Source organism: Bubalus bubalis, chromosome 3 (genome assembly GCF_019923935.1).
Source record: "Bubalus bubalis isolate 160015118507 breed Murrah chromosome 3, NDDB_SH_1, whole genome shotgun sequence".
Classification (NCBI taxonomy): Eukaryota; Metazoa; Chordata; class Mammalia; order Artiodactyla; family Bovidae; genus Bubalus; species Bubalus bubalis.
Window position 1 is genome coordinate 163,507,091 of NC_059159.1, and position 20,230 is coordinate 163,527,320.

The 20,230-nt window shown below is 37.3% G+C and overlaps 2 protein-coding genes across 4 annotated transcripts in view; both read right to left on the reverse strand.

Annotated features, from left to right (window-relative positions):
• The window catches only part of LOC112577609 (immunoglobulin-binding protein 1), a 33,872-nt gene extending 14,327 nt beyond the window's left edge, over positions 1 to 19,545 (reverse strand). Inside the window, exon 1 of the mRNA XM_025282230.3 lies at positions 19,488 to 19,545. The gene's annotated coding sequence lies outside the window, so the exon portion shown is untranslated. The remainder of the gene's footprint in view (positions 1 to 19,487) is intronic.
• Positions 1 to 19,621, reverse strand: part of PTBP3 (polypyrimidine tract binding protein 3) — a 90,834-nt gene extending 71,213 nt beyond the window's left edge. For 2 of the 3 annotated variants that reach the window (XM_025282228.3, XM_006079960.4), the window contains exons 1-2: positions 19,488 to 19,621; positions 16,547 to 16,580 (exon numbers count right to left, since the gene is read on the reverse strand). In XM_025282228.3, coding sequence (XP_025138013.1) covers positions 16,547 to 16,580; positions 19,488 to 19,495 — 42 coding nt within the window. In that variant the 5' untranslated portion in view covers positions 19,496 to 19,621. The remainder of the gene's footprint in view (positions 1 to 16,546; positions 16,581 to 19,487) is intronic. The other variant, XM_044940452.2, reaches the window with a different exon arrangement.
• Positions 19,622 to 20,230: the final 609 nt, after the last annotated feature.

Genomic DNA, 20,230 nt, shown 5'->3' on the forward strand with positions numbered 1-20,230 from the left:
CAAATATTTCTGGAATTGGCACATGACGGCCACAATTTTAATATTACTCAGTTTGGCTCACAGTCTGCGTAGTAAAGAATCTAACCTTGTTCAAAGAGAGGTCTGGTTTTTGCCCTCTCCTTCTAGGAGGTAATCTCTAAATCCCTGGTAAAGTTATGCCTGAGGAAGTGTCTTTTTTTTTTAAAAAAACTTGAGGGGCTTTGAGTCACCAGACAGTATTACAGGCAAGGTTGACGACATGGCTGGAGGGGCCGGAGAGTGAATTTTAAGATTAGCCTCCAGAGCAATCAAGTATGCTTAACACAGAGTTGTTGGTCATGCTACATAGAATTGCTGTTTTGTACTTTAGTCGCTAAATCATGTCTGACTCATGTCTGTGACCCCATGGACTGCAGTGTACCAGGGTCCTCTGTCTATGTTCAAGGCAAGAACACTGGAGTGGGTTGCCATTTCCTTCCCCAGGGGATCTTCCCGACCCAGGGATCGAAACTGGGTCTCCCGCACTGCAGGCAGATTCTATACCATTTGAGCCACCAGGGAAGCCTGTTCCCTAACTTGACTGTTGGCCTAATTCCTCTCATGGATAAATGATGAATCAATAGAGCAAATATATTAAAACTATTCATTTAAAAATTTTTAAAAACTTTATTCTTCACCTTTAAATCACCGTTTAGATTTCTAACTGCAAAAGACAAATTTAGTCCAAAAATGTGATCTACTAGTCAAATATTTAAAAAAAGATAAATTTATATGGCATATTAAGTAAATTAATGCAACATCTTAACTGTTACATATCATGTTTCTACACGAAATATAAACTATAACAAGGAAATGGTGAACATTACAGAGTCTTCAAAATAAAAGCATTTAAGTTTGATAATTCTACTAGATCTTCCAATAGTAACAAGAAGCATTTTTTAAGAGAGTAGTAATAATAATGTAATAGTAGTAATAACAATAATCTAAAATAATGCATAAGTAAAGCAAACCCTATAGGATCCAGTGAAATGCTGGAATGCTATTTTTATGTCTTATTATACAATAAGAAAAATTAAAATATTTGATCCTAAAGTTTTATATTTGGAAATAGCAGAGAGGGGGTTACTATTCATTTTACAGAATAAACAACGCGTATCTCAAATAATTTTGACACTTTAAAAAACTGATAACTTTTGACCCTAATAATTTCAGGATATGATAAAAGACAAAGATAGCAAAAAGAGCTTACATTTGAAAATGCAGTCATAAAAAATATTCCGATAATCAAAATTTACTAGCTAAGCTTTTTTGCTCCCAAAAATTCATTTTCAAATCATAGAAAATAAAGGTTTTAAGACATTATAAAGTTCAAATCCCAAGTCATATTACTTTGTAAGCTTTGTAAAAAGTGACAAAAACACAATCAGTTCACTAAACAACTATTCTTTCCTTGACATCAATTCTTTCTCCTGGGGGCGGGGAGTGGGGAATCACTGCCTGTAATTAACAGACTACTTCACAAAAAACAAAAAGTATTTATGAAAATTATGCTTATATTTATATCCTAAGTGTCTGAAAACTAATTTTTCATTATAGTTAAGGAAGAGCAATGCAGACCTAGGTAAAACTGAGTGTCTTGTAAGGGAGGAAAATGTTTGCCTTCTTCTCTTCTAGGTTCTTTGGCTGGTCTAAAAATTCAACTGACGCAAGACAGATTAACAGGAGAGAAACAAAATTTAGTTTCATACATACAGGAACTCATGAAGATATGAGACTTTAAGAAGTGACCAGAGCATGCAATTTTTATGCCTTTTAGACAAAGAAAACAATTATTTGTGGAACTCTGACAAAACAAATGGCCTGGGGCTTAATCAGCCTTCTCTGCCTTGAATTTCCTATCTCTGGTGATAAAGATGACTTCTACCCTCCTTGTACTAATGTAAGGAGGATACTTTCACTTGGAAGATTTATTTCCTGCTTTTCAGGGAGACAAAGGAGGGTCAGTGTGCTTGCATCATCTATTTCTTAAGTAACTTTAATTCAAAATAATCAACACACCAAAGTGGCCTATTTGAGGGTGGCATATTTTGCTCCACCTCACTCTCTGCTGGGGCTTCCCTGGTGGCTCAGACAGTAAAGAATCTGCCCTGCAATGCGGGAGACCTGGGTTCGATCCCTGGGTTGGGAAGTTCCTCTGGAGGAGGGCATGGCAATCTACTCCAATCTTCTTGCCTGGAGAATCCCCACGGTCAGAGGAGCCTGGTGGGCTACAGTCTGCGGAGTCGCAACGAGTCGGAAACGGCTGAGCGACTAAGCACAGCACTCTGTGCCAGCTATGGTGAGACATTATAGTTTACAAGATGAATAGAAGATAAGCAGAATGAAGACTCTAAATAAATGATGGAAAGCTTATTTGGATGAGTGACTGTAGATGATCAACAGAAGAAAACTGTTAAAAAAAATTAAAAAGTGAAAGAAAAAAAGACTGTACCACAGGTAAACAAATTAACATTAAACAAAAAGGCTTTAACAAATCAAATAATGAAGACATCATGGGGTGAGGGTGGAGCAGGAACAATACTTGCTCAACAGTCTCCTTAGAAACACACAGTAAATTTATAAAAGTGCTACAGTTTTTCTGTGGACTTGTTAGCTTTCTGGTTAAGTCAACACACCAATCAGCTTCACTGCCTCAAGTATCAATTATTGAAGCTCTCTCCTGCTTAAGAATAATACACAGGGCCAACAAAGCAAAGGAATACTGCAATTAAGCGCCACAAATAAAGTGTTTTATTATCAATTTGATGGGAAGTGGTTCTGTTTAGCATTAAAGTGAGATTATTAATATGACAAAAGGCAATCCACACAACTGCGAATCAGCCAATAAAATAACAGGTAAGGAAGATTCTGAAAATAAACCATTAATTAGCTCATGGTTAAATTTCAGATCATACCTAAATGCATGTGAAATTCAAGAATAAGATATTTATTTTAGTCTATCAAGGTACTATGATCATAAAAAATAAGCTATCAAAAAAACTCATTATTTTCCATGATACTAGAACTATCTTTTTTTATTAGGTATTAGGTTTGCTCTAAGGTATTAGCTTATAGTTAACACCACAGGTTTGTTCTTCTGTATAATTAGATTAAAACTACAATAGACAGGCCAAGTTTTGGAAAGAAAGAAAAATAATGAAATAAAGTGTGTCACTGTTTCCATCGCTTCCCCAGCTATTTGTCATCAAGTGATGTGACTGGATGCCATGATCTTAGTTTTTTTGAATGTTGAGTTTTAAGCCACCTTTTTCACTCTTCCCTTTCACCTTCATCAAGAGGCTCTTCAGTTCCTCTCCAGTTTCCTCTTCACCTTCTGCCATAAGGGTGGTGTCATCTGCATATCTGAGATTACTGATAATGTATTAGAAGAGGAAGAAAAAATATGGATAGTTGTCTCTGGTGCAGTGTTAGTCGCTCAGTCGTGTCTGACTCTTTGCGACCCCATAGACTGTGGCCCACCAGGCTCTTCTGTTCATGGGATTCTCCAGGCAAGAATACTGGCGGGGTAGCCACTCCTTTCTCCAGGGGATCTTCCCGACCCAGGGATGGAACTCAGGTCTCCTGCATTGCAGGCAGATTCTTTACCATCTGAGCCACCAGGGAAGCCCTATATATGCATTAGAAAGGTACTGGAAGGGTAAAGAAAAAGCTAATAAAATTGTTGTCTTTATGGAAAAGACAAGAAGAGGGGCAACACTGTGAATAAGAGTTCTCCACACGTACACAGTTGAATTTGTTGAAATACTTCTGTTCTTTTGTTTTATGAATTTAATTTTTACTTTTATCAAATATGTGTACTAGAACAAATATTACAAAAGAGTTTATATGGTAAAAGCAGATCTCAGCACCCAAACCCAGTCTTTAAACAGTTCTTATTCTAATGGTTGCCACTACAACACTAGACAACATGTTTATATTACTACTTATAAGTTATCAACTTGAAAATAAACTGACTGACCTCTAATATGAAACCTTAAGAATTTATCTCTAAAATTCCTCCCTTTTCTGTTCTCTCAATGTTTGAAATACATGCTATTAGTTTTAACTCTTGTTTAAGTATCTTTGAACTTTAAATACTAAACATATGTTTATTGCTCGTCAACTTGACGTTATCTCTTTTTGTATATATTTTGAAATGTTAGATCGTATTCTCTTATTTTTTATTATTTAAAAACATTTTAATTTTATTGGAGTATAGGTGACTTACAATGTTGTGTTAGTTTCAGGGGTACAGCAAAGTGATTCAGTTATACATACATTCATTCTTTTCTTTGAATGTTTAAAAAAATTTAAATTTTTTTTATTTTGGCCATGCTGCACAGCATGTGGGATCTTAATCCCTTGATCAGGAACTGAACACAGGTGACATTATCTCTTGATTCTCCATTTTGAAAGAAAGCTTTTGGGACTAGTAACCTGTTCCCCCGCTTCCCTCCCTCTCCGTCAGCTTCATTTTTACTTTTATTGGTATAGTTGTTATATTCTGCCCTCCAACAATAGCATTCTTGGCTTTTCCCATTTCTGTCCTGTCCAAAGGATGACTTGAAATTAAGTATCAGTAAACAATATTCATATTTTTATTACTATGTAAATACTGTACAAGGAAACATAATCCTGGCACACTTAGCTTCTTACTCTCTATGTCTAATGTCACAACCTTAGAACCACTTGAAAAAGACTGTTCTCAGAATCAAGATTAAACGGATTCTGTATTACACTCTATCAATTTCTTAACACCACAATATATTCTAATTTGGTTCACAGTTAGACATCTTTGTTTATTTATTCATTCACTCATTCATTCATTTTGCTTCCCATGACATTTTAAAACTGTATTTACTTTTCTGACACTATTATCCTTTATATTATCAAATTTTCCCCAAACTTTTCATGATACCACTCATTCTATATAGTTCTCATTTTTCTTCCTAAGATCTCCCACCTAAAACCCTCTTTTCTCTTGCTTCAATCTTGAATGACTGCTTTCTAGGACTTCTGAACAGTCATTAACTTAAGCTTTCTTTTCACTTTCATCTGGGTTGACTTAACTTTTTCCTGAACTTCTGTCTTTCGTGTCCTTAGTTCACATTATTTTGCTGCAACCTTAAATAACTACCTAAATGATGGTAAACACCAAGTTAAACTTTATGGGTCCATGCATGTCTAAAAACTCTATCCTCATATTAATCATTTGACAGTAAAGAATTCTGGGTTAAAAATTATTTCTCTTAAGAAGATTGTAAATATAGTCCCATTTTCATCTAGCATACAGTATTAGATGCCAGTCTGACACTCATTTCTTTAAAACTGACTTGTTTTTTTCCTCTGCCTGGAAGTTTTCTGAATCATCTCTTCACCCGTGGAATTCTAAAATTTCACAATAACATATCTAAGTTATAATGCTTTGTACTTGCTATACTAGGTAATAAACAGGTGGTTCTGAAGCCCAAGACTACCACTGTCCTTTGCACTTCCTGTATTAAGCAATAAATTAGTTGGAAGTCTGAAGTTAGCATAAACTGTTAACTCCCATCTCCAACATCAACCATGGAGAAGCTACAGAAGCTAAAGGGATGTGTGAATCTCTGGAACCAAACTAATGAGAGGAAAGCCTTGACGAAATATAAGGGAAAAAAGACAAATCAACAGCTGAATTGAAATATTAATATATTTCTCTTCGAAACCAATAGACTAAACACATAAAATATGACCAGAAAAAACAAATAAAACAATCAATAACTTGAGCTAACAGATATACTGAATGCAGAACCAGACAGCCAGCTAAGAATAAACATTTATAAAAACAGACACTGTGCCAGATTTGCAAACTTTATATGTAAAGGGCCAAATAGTAAGATATTTTAGACTTTGTAGGCCATACAGTCTCTGTCACAATTCACAAAAGCAATCATAGACAATGTGAAAATGAATGAGCATGGCTGTGTTTCAATATAATTTTATTTATAGACACTGAGATTTGAATCTTATCTATTTTTCACCTGTTACAAAATATTAATCATTGGATTTCTTTCAAGCACTTAGAAGTATAAAGACCATTTTAGTAAAGGATGTATAAAAATAGATGGCAGTAAGCCCTGTTTAGTCCTTGGACAATAGTTGCCAATTCCCATTTTAGTTCATAAAAGAAGTTTCAATACAATTCAAAGGAATATACTGAACATACTATGGTTTCTATAATAAAATTAGAAATGATAAGAAAAGAATAGCTAATGTTTGACAACTAAATTTTTAAAGCTACTAAATAATCCTGGAGTTACAATGGCAACTTTTCCAAAATGATGCATGTACCGCAATGTTCCGCAGTCCTATTTACAACAGTCAAGAGGTGGGCACAATCTAAATGCCCATCAACAGATGATGGATCAAGAGGCTGTAAAATACACACACACATGAATACTACTCAGCCACTTAAAAAAGAATGAAATAATGCCATCTGCAGTAACACAGATGGACCTACAGATTACCGTATTAAATGAAGGAAGTCAGAAAGAGAAAGAGAAGTATCATACGACATCACTTACATGTGGAATCTCAAATATGATATAAATGAACTTATGCACAAAACAGAAACAGATTTAGAGACATAGGAAACAAACTCAGGTTTGTTATCAAACAGACACAGGTTATCAAAGGTAAAAGAGGGAGGGATAAATTAAGAGTTTGGAATAAGCAGATACAAATTGCTGTATATATATATAAAATAGATAAACTACTGTACAGCACAGGGAATATCTTGTAATAAACTATAATGGAAAACAATCTGAAAAAGAGGATCTATGTACACATATATAAATATACATATATATGTAACTGAATCACTTTGCTGTGCATCACAAACACAACACTGTAACTCAACTGTACTTTAAAAATAAATAAATAAAATTTTTGAAATCATAAGGAAAACATACAAACATTTGGATATAATGAAAATGAAAAACACAAATTGAAAACTTGTGGGATCCACCTTTAGCGCTTAAAGATAAATTTATAGTTGAAAATACATTTATGAGGAAACAGCAGATTTTAAAATATGTGAGTTAATTATCTGACTGGAAAAAAAACAACAGAGCAAATCCAAATCCCAAAATTAGTGTGAGAAGAATAAAGTATCTGAATTGACCACAAGGATTAAAGATAGTGAGATAATATACAAAGACATCCCTACTCCCCACTACTGATCCAGGTCCAGATGACTTCACAGGTGAGGTAAGAAACATTTATTCCACAAAACAGCAAAAGAATGAGAGTTTCTCAGTTCATTTTAAGCAGCTAGTGAATGAAATCTTGATTCCAAAAGTAAAATTAGAAAATCATCACTTTACAACTATCATTGTAATAACAATTTCAGGCAAGAATCATCAAAATAGATGTTAAAACTAGTACATTAAAGCTTGAGAATTAAAATAATATTAGTGTGGCCTCAAAGTATCACTCCCCAAAATACTAACTAGTTGCAAAGAGAGAAACAGTACATTTACAGTGGAAAATCTGGCAAATACAACCTAAAGCGATCAAAGTTAACACATCACAAATAACAGGACAAATCAACATCCTTTGCCTTCTGAAAGAATACACTAAGAACAACATAGCTTCTGTGGTATTCACTTAAATCTAGTTAAAGGAAACATATACACTCAAAGTACGGGATATCCTACACAGTAACATGCCTATATTCTTTTAAAATGTCGATATCATGAATCAAAAAGACTGAAGCAACACTTCAGATTTCCAGATTTTGATAATTATGCTACAGTACTGTCAAATGTCTTTGTTTTTAGATGATATACTCTAAAATATTTAGGGGTTAAAGAATAAAGTAAAATAATATACCAAAGAAGTTGCAAGGAATCTCCTTGACATACAATTAAGAAGGGAAAATTAATAACAATATAGTGGAGAGCTGGGCTGAAAATCATGCTAACCAAATGATGATTCAGAAGGATAAAAAAGGAAAATAGATATACATGTATCTGCAGAAAGTAACATATAGATATATAGAGAGAAAAGACCATAAATGAAAAATAAAACAATGGAGCAAATGTGAATTGCCTGGTTAATGATTATATAAGTTTTTTTTAATAGTACTCTGCAATCTTTCTGTAAGTTTGTATTCAAATTTTAAAAAATAAGATATCAATGAAATTCACCACATCAGTACAATAAGAAAAAAGAAAATCTTTATAAAGTAAAAATCATATGTACAAACTACAGTAAGCTATCGGAGAGAGAGAATGTGGTAATATAAAAAAGTCATATACACAGTGATTTACAACCAAACAAGTATTTGCATTTTTTATAATCTTGCATGCATTTTAAGTTGTTTCAGTCATGTCCAATTCTTTACAACCTATGGATTGCGGCCTGCCAGGCTCCTCTGTTCATGGGATTCTCCAGGCAAGAATACTGAAGTGGATTGCCATGCCCTCCTCCAGGGGATCTTCCCAACCCAGGGATTGAACCTGCGTCTCCTGCACTACAGGCAGATTCTTTACCACTAAGCCACCAGGGAAACCTTAGACATTAATAAGCTATTTTATTACTCATCTTTCAATATTTATTCACTATTGGTAGTTATATTAGGTATACATGGATACCTAACAAATTATCCCAAAATCTAGTAACTTCAAGTTTTTAAAATGTTTTATTTTTGGTATGTGGCATGCAAGATCTTAGTTCTGTGACCAGGGATCAAACCCTTGCCCCCTGCATTGGGAGCACAGAGTTTAAACGACTGGACCACTAGGGAAGTTCTCAAAAAAAAAAAAAAAGTTGTTTTTTTTTTTTAAACTCAATTTCTGAGAGCCAGGAATCTAGGCATGGTTTAGTTCCATTCTCTGGTTCAGGGTCTCTCACAAACCAGAATATCTCAAGGCTCAACAGAGGAAACGGAGGCCCTGCTTCCGCATTCACTCCAGTGACTGCTGGCAGGGTTCAGTCTGTAAACGGGCCTCTCCATAAGGTAGCTCGTTTTCATCAGAGAAAGCAAGAGAAGCCAGTCTTTTGGAAACTAATCCTTCAAGTAGATTTAAGACTACCATCTTGCTCCTTACTATCTCTGGTTCATCCACCCTTTAATCTATCTTAAATATAGACAAATTAAAAGGAAAAAAAAGGGGGAACAGGAAGAAAAGATATACCAAATATTAATCATAAGAAAAATGGAACAACTAGAATGACTTTATTACTATAAGACAAAGTAGATTTTGGGACAGGAACTATTGCTAGGTAAAGATGTATATCACAAATGATTTTTTAAAAGGTTAATTCATCAAGAAAATATAACATTCCTAAATGTGAATGCATCTTTGCTTCAGTCATGTCCAAATCTGTGTGACCCCATGGACTGTAGCCTGCCAGGCTTCTCTGTCCATGCTCCAGGCAAGAATACTGGAGTGGGTTTCCATGCCCTCCCTCCAGGGGATCTTCCCAACCCAGGCCTCTTACATCTCCTGCATTGGCAGGTGGGTTCTTTACCACTAGAGTAATTGAACTTTAAAATATATAAAGCAAAAACGGACAGAACTATAGAAAAAAATTTAAGAAAACCACAACTGTGGATGGAAATTCCAATATCCCTCTCTTCTTTTGATAATGAACAGAAGAGAAAGAAAATCAGGAAGATTACAGAAGACTTGCAACTTCAACCAGTTTATCCTACCAACATTTATAAGGAGGCACTACACCCAACAAAAGTAAACTATACATTTTTTCAAGTCTACATAGAACGTTCACAAAGACAGACCATAGCTTGACATTAGAACAAATCTCAGGAAATGTAAAGGGCTGAAACGGTACAGAGCATTTTCTCTACTCAAAGCAGCATTTTTTAAAAAAAACTAGAAATTCCAAGATTTGGGTTGGAAACCAAATATTTAGAAATTAAACTCCCAAATATTCAGAAGTTAAATCATGTACTTATAAATAATCATAGGTAAAAAGAGAATCACAGGAAGAGTAGAAAATACTTTATACTAAGTAAAAATTAAAACCCAGTATACCAAATTCTGTGGGATATAACTAAAGAAAGAAAAAAACCCGAGGAGCTCAATATCTATTTTTAAAGCTGAATTCATAATTAGAAACCTTCCCACAAAGAAAATCCATACACAAATAGCTACACTGATTAATTCTATCGAACATTTAAGAAAGAAATAATACCAATCTTATATAATTCCCATCAACAGACTGACATGGCTGAGGAAAGAATTATGAGCTTGAAGGTTAATTCCAATAGAAACCTCCCAAACTGAAATGCAAGAAGAAAAAAAGAATGGGGGGGTGGTGCAGAAAGAAAAGGAGAGAGTGAAGAAAAAAAAAATCTGAAAATAATGAATGACTAAGAGCTTTCTATAATCAATGATAGATACCAAACCACAAAACCAGGATCTCAGAGAACACCAACAGGATAATGCCAAAAAATATGCACTTCAGCGTATCATTCAAACTGCAGAAAACCAAAAACAAAGAGAAAATATTGGAGAAAAAAATAAAAAAAGAGGAAAACACCTTACTTAACAGAGAAGTAAGGATAAGAATTACAGAGGTTACTTTCTCATCAGAACCACGGAAGAAAGAAGAAAGAAAAGTGGAATATTTAAAGTGTTAATGGAGGGGAAAAGAAAGAAAAAAACACCAATCTAGAATTTCTATGTGAAGAGTAAAGAAGAAAAAGACTTCCTCACACAAAAACCAAGGAAATGTACTGTTAGTAGACCCGCTCTGCAAAAAAATATTAAAAGAAGGTCTTTGGGAAGAAGAAAAATTAAACAGATCAGAACTCAGACCTACATAAGGAAAGGAAGACTACTGAAGAAGGAATTAGTGAAGGTATTTTATACTTCTTATTCTTAATTTATCTAAAAGATTTTATTTAAAGTAATAACAGTAACAATATATTGGGTGATTACAGCATATAATTAAGTAAAATGAAAGATGAGGGCTTCTTTGATGGCCCAGTGGTGAAGAATCACTTGCCAATGCAGGAGACATGGGTTCCACTTTGGTCTGGGAAGATCCCATATGCCATGGGACAACTAAGACCACACTCCACCACTACTGAGCCTCTGCTCCAGAGCCCGGGAGACACAACTACGGAAGTGTGTACGCCTAGAACCTGTGCTTTCCAACAAGAGAAGCCGCTGCAATAAGAGGTCCATGCAACACAAGTGGAGAGCAGCCCCCACTCACCACCAACTACAGAAAACCCCACTCAGCAATGAAGATCCAAATACATAAATACTTTTTTTAGAAAAGGAAAGATAACAATGTCCTAAGGGACTGGAAGGACAAATTGGGAATGCTCTGTTTAAGCTTCCCTGGTGGCTCAGATGGTAAAGCATCTGTCTACAATGTGGGAGACCCAGGTTCAATCCCTGGGTGGGGAAGATCTCCTGGAGAAGGAAATGGCAACCCACTCTGGTATTCTTGCCTGGAAAATCCCATGGATGGAGGAGCCTGGTAGGCTACAGTCCATGGGGTCCAAAGAATCGGACACGACTGAGTGATTTGACTTTCACTGTTTAAGCTACCTGCACTACACATGAAGCAGGAGAGTATTATTTGGAGGTGGACTTAAAGTTGTAAATGCAGATGCAACCACTAAAAATGCTTTTAAACTATGAGAGACTAAATGCTGTAATCACCCAATATATTGTTACTATTATTACTTTAAATAAAATCTTTTAGATAAATTAAGAATAAGAAGTATAAAATACCTTCACTAATTCCTTCTTCAGTAGTCTTCCTTTCCTTATGAGGAGAGACTATGAGGAGTTAAAGGAATCACAGAAAATGCTCAACTAAAACCAGAGAAGGCAAAAAAAATGAAGAGGGGAAAAAATTAAAAGAACAAGTCAGTGAAGATACTTATTAATTCAACCCACTTAATCATCCCTTGAAGTGTGAAAGGTAATGGTCTACATATACCAATTAAAAGACACTGTTCAGAGTGGGTTTAAAAAAAAAAAAAAGACCTAACTATATGTGGTCTATAAGAAATCCACTTTAAAGGAACGAGCAAAAAAGTTAACATTCATAAAAGAAGGTAAGTGAATGGCTAACAAGCACATGGAAGGGTACACACTACTACCCGTCATCAGGTCAATGGAAATTAAAACTATAGTAAGATACTACTAGCCATTCTAGTTATACTTACTAGCATGGCTAACAGTAAAGTGTTGGCAAGGATGTGAAGCAACCCGAACTGTAATACAAAGCTGGTCAGAATGTAAAGTGGTGCAACATTTTGCAAAATAACCAAGTTAAATACACACACACACCCAGTTTTACTCTGAGGCATGGTGTACAATGAAACAAACATCTACGCAAAGACATACACAAATGTTTATAGTAGCTTTATTCGTAATAGCTCCAATTTGAAAAGAATCTAAATGCCTATCAACATGAGGATGGATTTTTAAATATCATGACATATTCACACAATGGAATACTCTCATTAAGAAAGAAGAAAAACATAGATACATAAAACATAGATATCAATAAATCTAAAAATCCATTTTGCCGAGTAAAAGCCAGACATCAAAGAGCTTATGCTGTATATCTTTGTTTTAGCACTAAGTCATGTCCAACTCTTCTGCGACCCCTTGGACTATAGCCCTCCAGGCTCCTTTGTCCAAGACATTTTCTAGGCAAGAACACTGGAGTGGGTTGCCATTGCCTTCTCCAGGGGATCTTCCTGACCCAGGGATGGAAGCTGAGTCTCCTGCATAGGCTGGCGGACTGTTTACCACTGGGCCATCAGGGAAGCTCATACTGTATACACGCCGCATGAATATTTTATTCCATTTATATGAAGTTCAAAACATGCAAAATTAATCTGTGGTGATAGAAATCAAAAGAGTTGCCTAGACTGGGTCTGGAAGAGGGCAACAGGAAACAGGGGGTTACGTTTGTCAAATTTACTGCACTGTACCCTTAAGATCCATGCATTTCACTCTATGTAAATTAAGTTCAGTTTGGAAGGAAAAAAAAAATTCCTGGCCTTCAGTATTTTCTGTAGTTCAAGCACAACAAGTAGCAGATGAATTTTTTTTGTCCAAAGGGTCAGAAAGTAAATCTTTTAGGATTTGCTGTCATACGGTGGCTGATATAGCCCCTGTGTCATTGTATCAAAGCACCCAGACAATATACGAACTACTGAGCATGGCTGTGTTCCACTAAAACTATTCACAAAACCAGGCGGCAAGCTGGATTTGGTCCTCAGGCTGTATGTAGTCTGCTAACTCCTGGTGGAGCAAACAGAAAATCAATCTTCAAAATTAATTTAGGTTAATTTCTAATTCAGAGTCAAGTTAAAAAAAAAATTAAATATGATGCATTGTTCTTTCCTATATGGTGACAGGCAATGATAATTATTAGAAGCCGATTATAATCCTTCCTAAACCTGTTTTTCTACACTCATGGAATCATTTTAAAATAGAAAGACAAACCAGAAAATCCCTAATATGGTTGATATGCAAGATTATCATTTTAGAAAATCATTTAACAGCTATAATAGTATCCTGAAAAATTATCTAGGAATATGAGAAATATTTAAGATAAACTGGGTAGTAATAATTAAAGTATGAACTGGAAAATTAAAATATACTTAGGTACACACATAAAAAGCTATGTTACCCACAGTGGTGATGTTTTATCTGGTATAGTAAAGTTTTTGAAACACATTCAGTATCACTCATAACCACCTGGTTCGTTCTTTATTTAAAAGAATTGAAAATTAAGAACAGCAATCCCTTCTTGATGTTTTAAAAAGCATTTCAGAATACTAAAAAAAGAATGGAAATAAAACAAGCATTTTCTGAGAAGTAGCAAAAGCTAATTTCCTTGCCTAATTTAGACAAGGCTCAAAAACTGAGCTTCTCTGGTGGCTCAGATGGTAAAGGTCTGCCTACAATGTGGAAGACCCGGGTTCAATCCCTGGGTCAGGAAGATCTCCTGGAGAAGGAAATGGCAACCCACTTCAGTATTCTTGCCTGGAAAATCCCATGGATGGAGGAACCTGGTAGGCTACAGTCTGTGGGGTCGTGAAGAGTCAGACACGACTAAGCGACTTCACTTCACTTCAAAAATTGATATCTTGCAAAGAACATCCAGGGTACACAACTAGGTATAAATAAATCTCAAACATGGCACATATAAGCTGCCTAAAAATGTTTAGCCATCTTCAAGAAAATCCCAATCTAAAAAATGAACTTAATCCTCTCTCACCATGGTATATACCTATTAGAAGAAACACCAACAAAATTAGGAGGCTTGCGTTCCAGTATAAGTCTGCCACCTAATTGGCTATGTGAGAATCTGGCATCCACTCATCATTCATCAAGAATTTCTGAGAGCTTAGTACGTGCCAGACGCTGGAAATACAACAGTGAAGGAAATATCAAAAATTCCTGCCCTCATGACACATTCCAGTGAGTCACTTAATCTCTAAAAACAATTTAGTTTTCTTTCTCTAAGATAATGGATTTCATATTTAAGGGTATTTTCAAGTCCCTAAAATAAGATGCATATTACTTTCCTGCATCCAGGAAAGCAACTGATGGAGCATCACCTGAAATCCACTCTTTCACTGGCTAAAACTCTTTCCTGTGTCATCATATTCAGAGACCAAATTAAAAAAAAAAAAAAAGTAACAGACATTCTTGAAGGACTTATTTTAAATTCGCTAATTTTGGTTTATAACATTTAGAGGAAATATGAGCCTTATTGGCCTATTACTTGGTAACTAAACTTCCTTGGATGGGATCCAAGAAAGAAGCAGAACAACCTTATGAGAATGTTCTTCATATAATGAATAATTTTACAGACATTTCCAGTACTGCCTAGTGAATCAACTAATCAGCTCATCTTTTCTTCATACTAGGATTTGATCTTTCTTTCCAAAGTGCTTGCTGCAACACAGGTACTCAGAAATCCAAATTGTATATTCAAATCTAGTCTCTTGCGCCCTGCATTTAAATTTTTCTTTTATTTATCATCAAGATATATATTTTCCCCACAACAAAACAGGCATGACAGTCCTTCAAGCGTAACTCCTCAATTCCCAAGTGGTAAATTTTTAAAATGTCTCATGTATTCATTTTTCCCAGATGAACTCTAGAATCACAAATTACATTTCTGGTAAGACCAAAATAATGCTCAGTTTAAATATCCCTTCCTTCATAGGCTCCTACCGAAACACCAAAAGGGATCCAAAATGTAAGCCTGCAGTTTCTAATCTATGAGTATTCACTCCCAAACGAGAAACTGACCTAAGGATCTACAAAAAAAAAAAAAAAAAATGTATATCCCACCAAAAGCGGCTTCTCCATTTATTTTCAACTCATAAAATATATTCAAAGTTTGTTAAAGCAAACTAACACCATTCAACTTCAAAAGACAATATAAGCAGTAGTTCCCAATCATGCTAATCTTGAGCAACCTATTGTTAACTAAAACGCTGTTCACTGTATGTATGCTTATATCTTGAGATGTTTTAAGAATATGAGCACCACCATCAGATCTAATAAGCCCAAATGCAGAAGTATTGAAATGGTTAGCAAGAGCTGATGGACAGAAAGCAGAACAGCTTTACATAAAATACATGCAATGTGCACAGGAACTATTTCTATTTTTTACAGTAATCTGAACTGTCAGTGGCCTTTAGAACTGGATTTTCAATTCAGGTATATCAAATACCAAATTGCTAAAAGAAATCTTAAACTTCCATCTATATTTTAACAGTCTCATATTAACGGACTTGATTTATATTTCAGAATCCAATACATGAAACGACTTTGGTAAAACTGAAATGACGTGTAACTTAGAAGACTCATTATTGTAAAATATTAATAATCCAGCTCTCCTGCTGTTCATCTTGTAGACAGTACCCTCCTCATTACTGGCAGTGAGGTAAAAATAAAGGAAAAAAAAAGTCTGGTTTTGGAACCACAAAGACATGGGTTTGAACTCTGAGGCACCATGCCTTAAACATAAACTTTCTGAACCTATTTTTTCATCTCTAAAATGGGAATATTAATACTTAATTTGAATAAATATTTTAATGATTAGTGAGATATATGTAAAGCAGCTTGCATATAATAGGAACTGAAGAAACTTTAGCTGCTATTTTTATTTTATTACTCAGAAATGTATCCAAGAGAAGATAAAAGGAAGGACATGACAGGAAAATAAATCAGAGCCAAGGTTACATGTAACTGTTAAAACAAGACAAAAACAAATACACTGACAGTTCAAGTGAAACTTTTTGTTCACATTTTATAGAAACAAGATAATATTGTCACCACTCTTTATACATACATAAAACCTACAGATCTACTAATGGTGGAGCTAAATAAAGACAAAAGATTATTACCATACAGTAAAACAGGTAATTTTATGAACAGGGTGAGATGATTTCACCATTGGAAAAAAAATGCCAAAACTAAGATTTTTAAATGCTTATGGAAGGATATTAAAAGATTCCTACCTTTAAACCGACTGCTATAAGATCTGTAACAACACTGTATGGAAAAAGTAAAAAGAGAAAATGGAAAACAAAGTTAGAAACAAGTTTTTAAAAGACAGAGATAAGATAAAGAAAAAAGAAAAATATTATAATAAATAATAAAAACAAGAATGTGACAAGTTGTGAAATGTTAATACAAAGAAAAGCGATGGGACAGTCTAGCCAACAGAGTGTAAAAGCAAAGCTTTAACAGCAATGTAAGAAACAAATAATAAATCAAATTTGCTTTCAGTATTTAGAAAAATAATTGTTTCAATAAAATGAAAATGGGTTTATCCATTTACCTCTATTTAACAAATCCAGCCAAGCCTTATAATCACCAAAGTTCATTCTTTTAAATCACTGGCATGAGTAACCATACTTAAAGTTTTAAATGAAACAAAACCAGTGAGTGGATTTTATAGAAAGAGAAAATATCTTGAAAATTTGCATCCACCACCCAAATGGCTCACCAAAATATAGCTAAGACAGCCTTAGAACTGAAATAATTACAAACACCAAATTTAAGACATCAAAATTGTCAAAGATTTGCTTTTAAAAAAGTCCTACACATCATGTCTGTGATTAAATTACCTCAGAAAGAAATGAACATACACACACATACACACACACAAGGACAGTTGGCATCTGAGGGGGAACTAGAAAGATATGTTGACTGGAGGTTTGTTGTTTTTTTAACTATCCAAAATAACGAAAAAGGACCTTTTTTCAGACTATGGAAAAATGTAGAAATTTCATTAGCTTCCTGAAAGCATAAGCTCACTGAGTTAAAAACCATATCCCTTAACATCAAGATGTAAAAAACCCTATATAGTTCTGCCAAACAAAAATCTATCTCTTCTAACCCAAAAGAAACTGTTTTCAATTAAGTTTGTCTCAATATCTTCTAAAAGAAAGCTCCAATAAAATTCTATATATTGTTAATAACCTATATCATTACTTAATAGAAATAAACATATTTGTCTAATGATGCAAATTTGTTTTAAACAATAACGATATAGATTAAAATTTTTTCTTATACACTTTGGAAACTCGAATTTGGTTTGTTTTAAATTTAAATGTGATATCTCTGACATCTGTGCATAAAAAATTAGAATGTGTAAGGTATACCACAGTATTGGTCTGGATACAAAGAGCATGTTCCTACTTGAACTCCCAAATGAACTTACCTTTCAGTATTTCTTATTGCCTCATATACTTAAACCAATAAACTCATTCTTAGTTTTCAAACCACATTTAGGAGGAAGAAAAAGTTAATTTCTTAAACACTACCCAAAAGAGTAAGTTAGCACTTCACAGCTGCTCAAGAGTTTAACAGCCAAGATGCATAATCCAAGAGTCCTCTTTATAACACTGTAAAGTTTCCAATACAAAAAGCTAGCCTGCTCCCACGTCTCACGTCAAACCACTAGTCAAGACAATTCACTACACATAATGAAATATTACTTTCACAGCCTTCCTCAACTGAAATACTGGCATACTCACACAAATAATTAAGAGCAAAATTCTGCACCCATAGAAAGTGTAGTTGAAAAAAGGTGATGTAAAATGAGTTTTTAACAATGCTCTCAGAAAAGCTTCAATTAAACAATAAAAACAGCTTCAGTTAAATCTTAAAAATACTTTAGAGAACATCACAATAAGCGAAATCTAAAATTGCACTCTGCCTAACGTCTGTAATAGTGTGCAATCTGCATTCAAATATATTTATAGATTTATAAAACTAGGATAAATGAAATCTAATGAAGGGAAAAATTGTTCGAAGATCCTTTTACACAGGAAGGTCTTTACACAGCATAACAACAGTCAACTATATGGCAACATATACGTGATTTTACTGTACAAGCAAGTTCCATATATTCTACAACCAAAAGGTTTACAGAAATCTTGCCATCAAAATCAAGTAACAGGCAACCAAAATCTCAAGTGCATAATGAAAATAACTAAGTGGATCTGCAGGCTCTAAGAGAGCAGGAGATTTTTTTTTTTAACCTTGACGGACTAGGATCTTCAACTAATTCACTAAGATCTTAATCTAGTGATTTTCTTAATCATTCAAATATTGGTTTGGTCCCACCAGAGGAGCCTGGGTCCCCAGATAAATATTTACACCGATGATCCCAAATCTTTATTTTGGCCACAGACTTCATTCACTTTTAGAGCGTTTCAAAGCGCCCGGAAAATCGCACTTTTTTTTTTTTGCATACAGCGCAGGGAATTCACGAAGTTCCTTGGGGGCGGAGGTGGGGTTGGTAAGGGGACGCATCCCTGTTCACCGAGTCCAGACGCCCGGAGTACCGTAATCGTAACAAGCTCCCAGCACAAGCCCGGAGACCGCGTGGGGCCCCGGCTCCGGGACCGGGTCGCCGCCCAGACGTTTACCGGCGCGTGCCCTCGCCGTCCGCCACTCCGCGGCCACTCGTCTCCCCGCCAGGGGAAGCTCCAGCGCTCGCCCCACCTCACCGGTAAACACCAACTCCCCGAGCGGGAGGACGCCCGCCCCGAGCGCCGCCTCCGCCTCCCCCAGAGCCGCGCACCATTTTCTGAGAGGAAGTGTCGGGAGGCCGGGCCGGGCTCCCCCGACTCTCGGGCGGAGGGCGGACCTCGGAACCCGGGGGCTGCACCGGGCTTTCCGCTGCTTCCCGGGGCGAGGGTGTACAGGGGCGGCAGGACGGGGTGGGGGGGCGCCCCGAGAGGGAAAGAGAGGCTGCAGCGGACCTTCTCTCCGCGATTCGGGGCTCCCCAAAGGAGGCGCCCGGAAGCCCCGCCGTCGGGCTCGGCCGGGGCCGCTCCTCTGGTCGCCGGCGCCGCGCCCGGCTTCCCAGCTCCGGCGCGTCGGGCCGAGAGCTGCGGAAAAGAGGACGAGCGCAGCCCGGTGACCGCCGCGCCGCCGAGCACTTACCCATCCATGGCCCAGACGGAGGCGAGCACAGTGCGGGGACTGACGGGCTCACCGCGAGCGGAGGAAGGAGGCGGCGGCAACAGGGCGGCTCCGGGAACCGGCAAACGGCGCCTCTCCGGAGCCCGGGCCGGTCGGAGGTGGAGAGAGAGTGGGAAACAGAGGCGGAGACCAGGGACGCTCCCGCCACCGCCGCGCCCCCGCCTTCCCCACCCCCCGAGCGCGTCCCCGCCTCGCCTCACCCCGCCCCTCAGCGTCGACGCCCTCCCTGGGCCCAGCCCTCAGCCGCCCTCCGGCTCGGCTCCAGGGCGCCCTCTTCCTGCTGCCGCCCTAGAGACTCCGCCTACGGGTGCCCCGCCCCGGCGCGCGCCCCCCGTCCCCGCCCGCCTCCTGTGCTCGCGGGAGCGCGCGCCTTGTGCTTCCCGCTTCTCCGCCCCGCCACCCCCCGCCCCCGCCCCGCGCCCCCGCTGGCTTCGCCTGCCTTCCGGCTCCTCCGCCCCGGGGCTCCCTAGCTTGGACACCTCCCTCTACCAGCGGGAAAAACGTTGGGGACCCGACTCCGGACAGTAGGTAGGAGTGTCCCACGAGAGCCCCAGAACCGCCGCGAAATTGCCCCGGGTGGGCGAGAGTGTCGGCTCGGCCCCGAGCACGGAGGCCAGGCGCCGGCTGTGGTCTTCCCCCGGCCTGGCAGCCCAGGGAAGCGTCGGTCGCCCGCCTGGTGACCCGCACCGGCTCGGTAGGTGAGG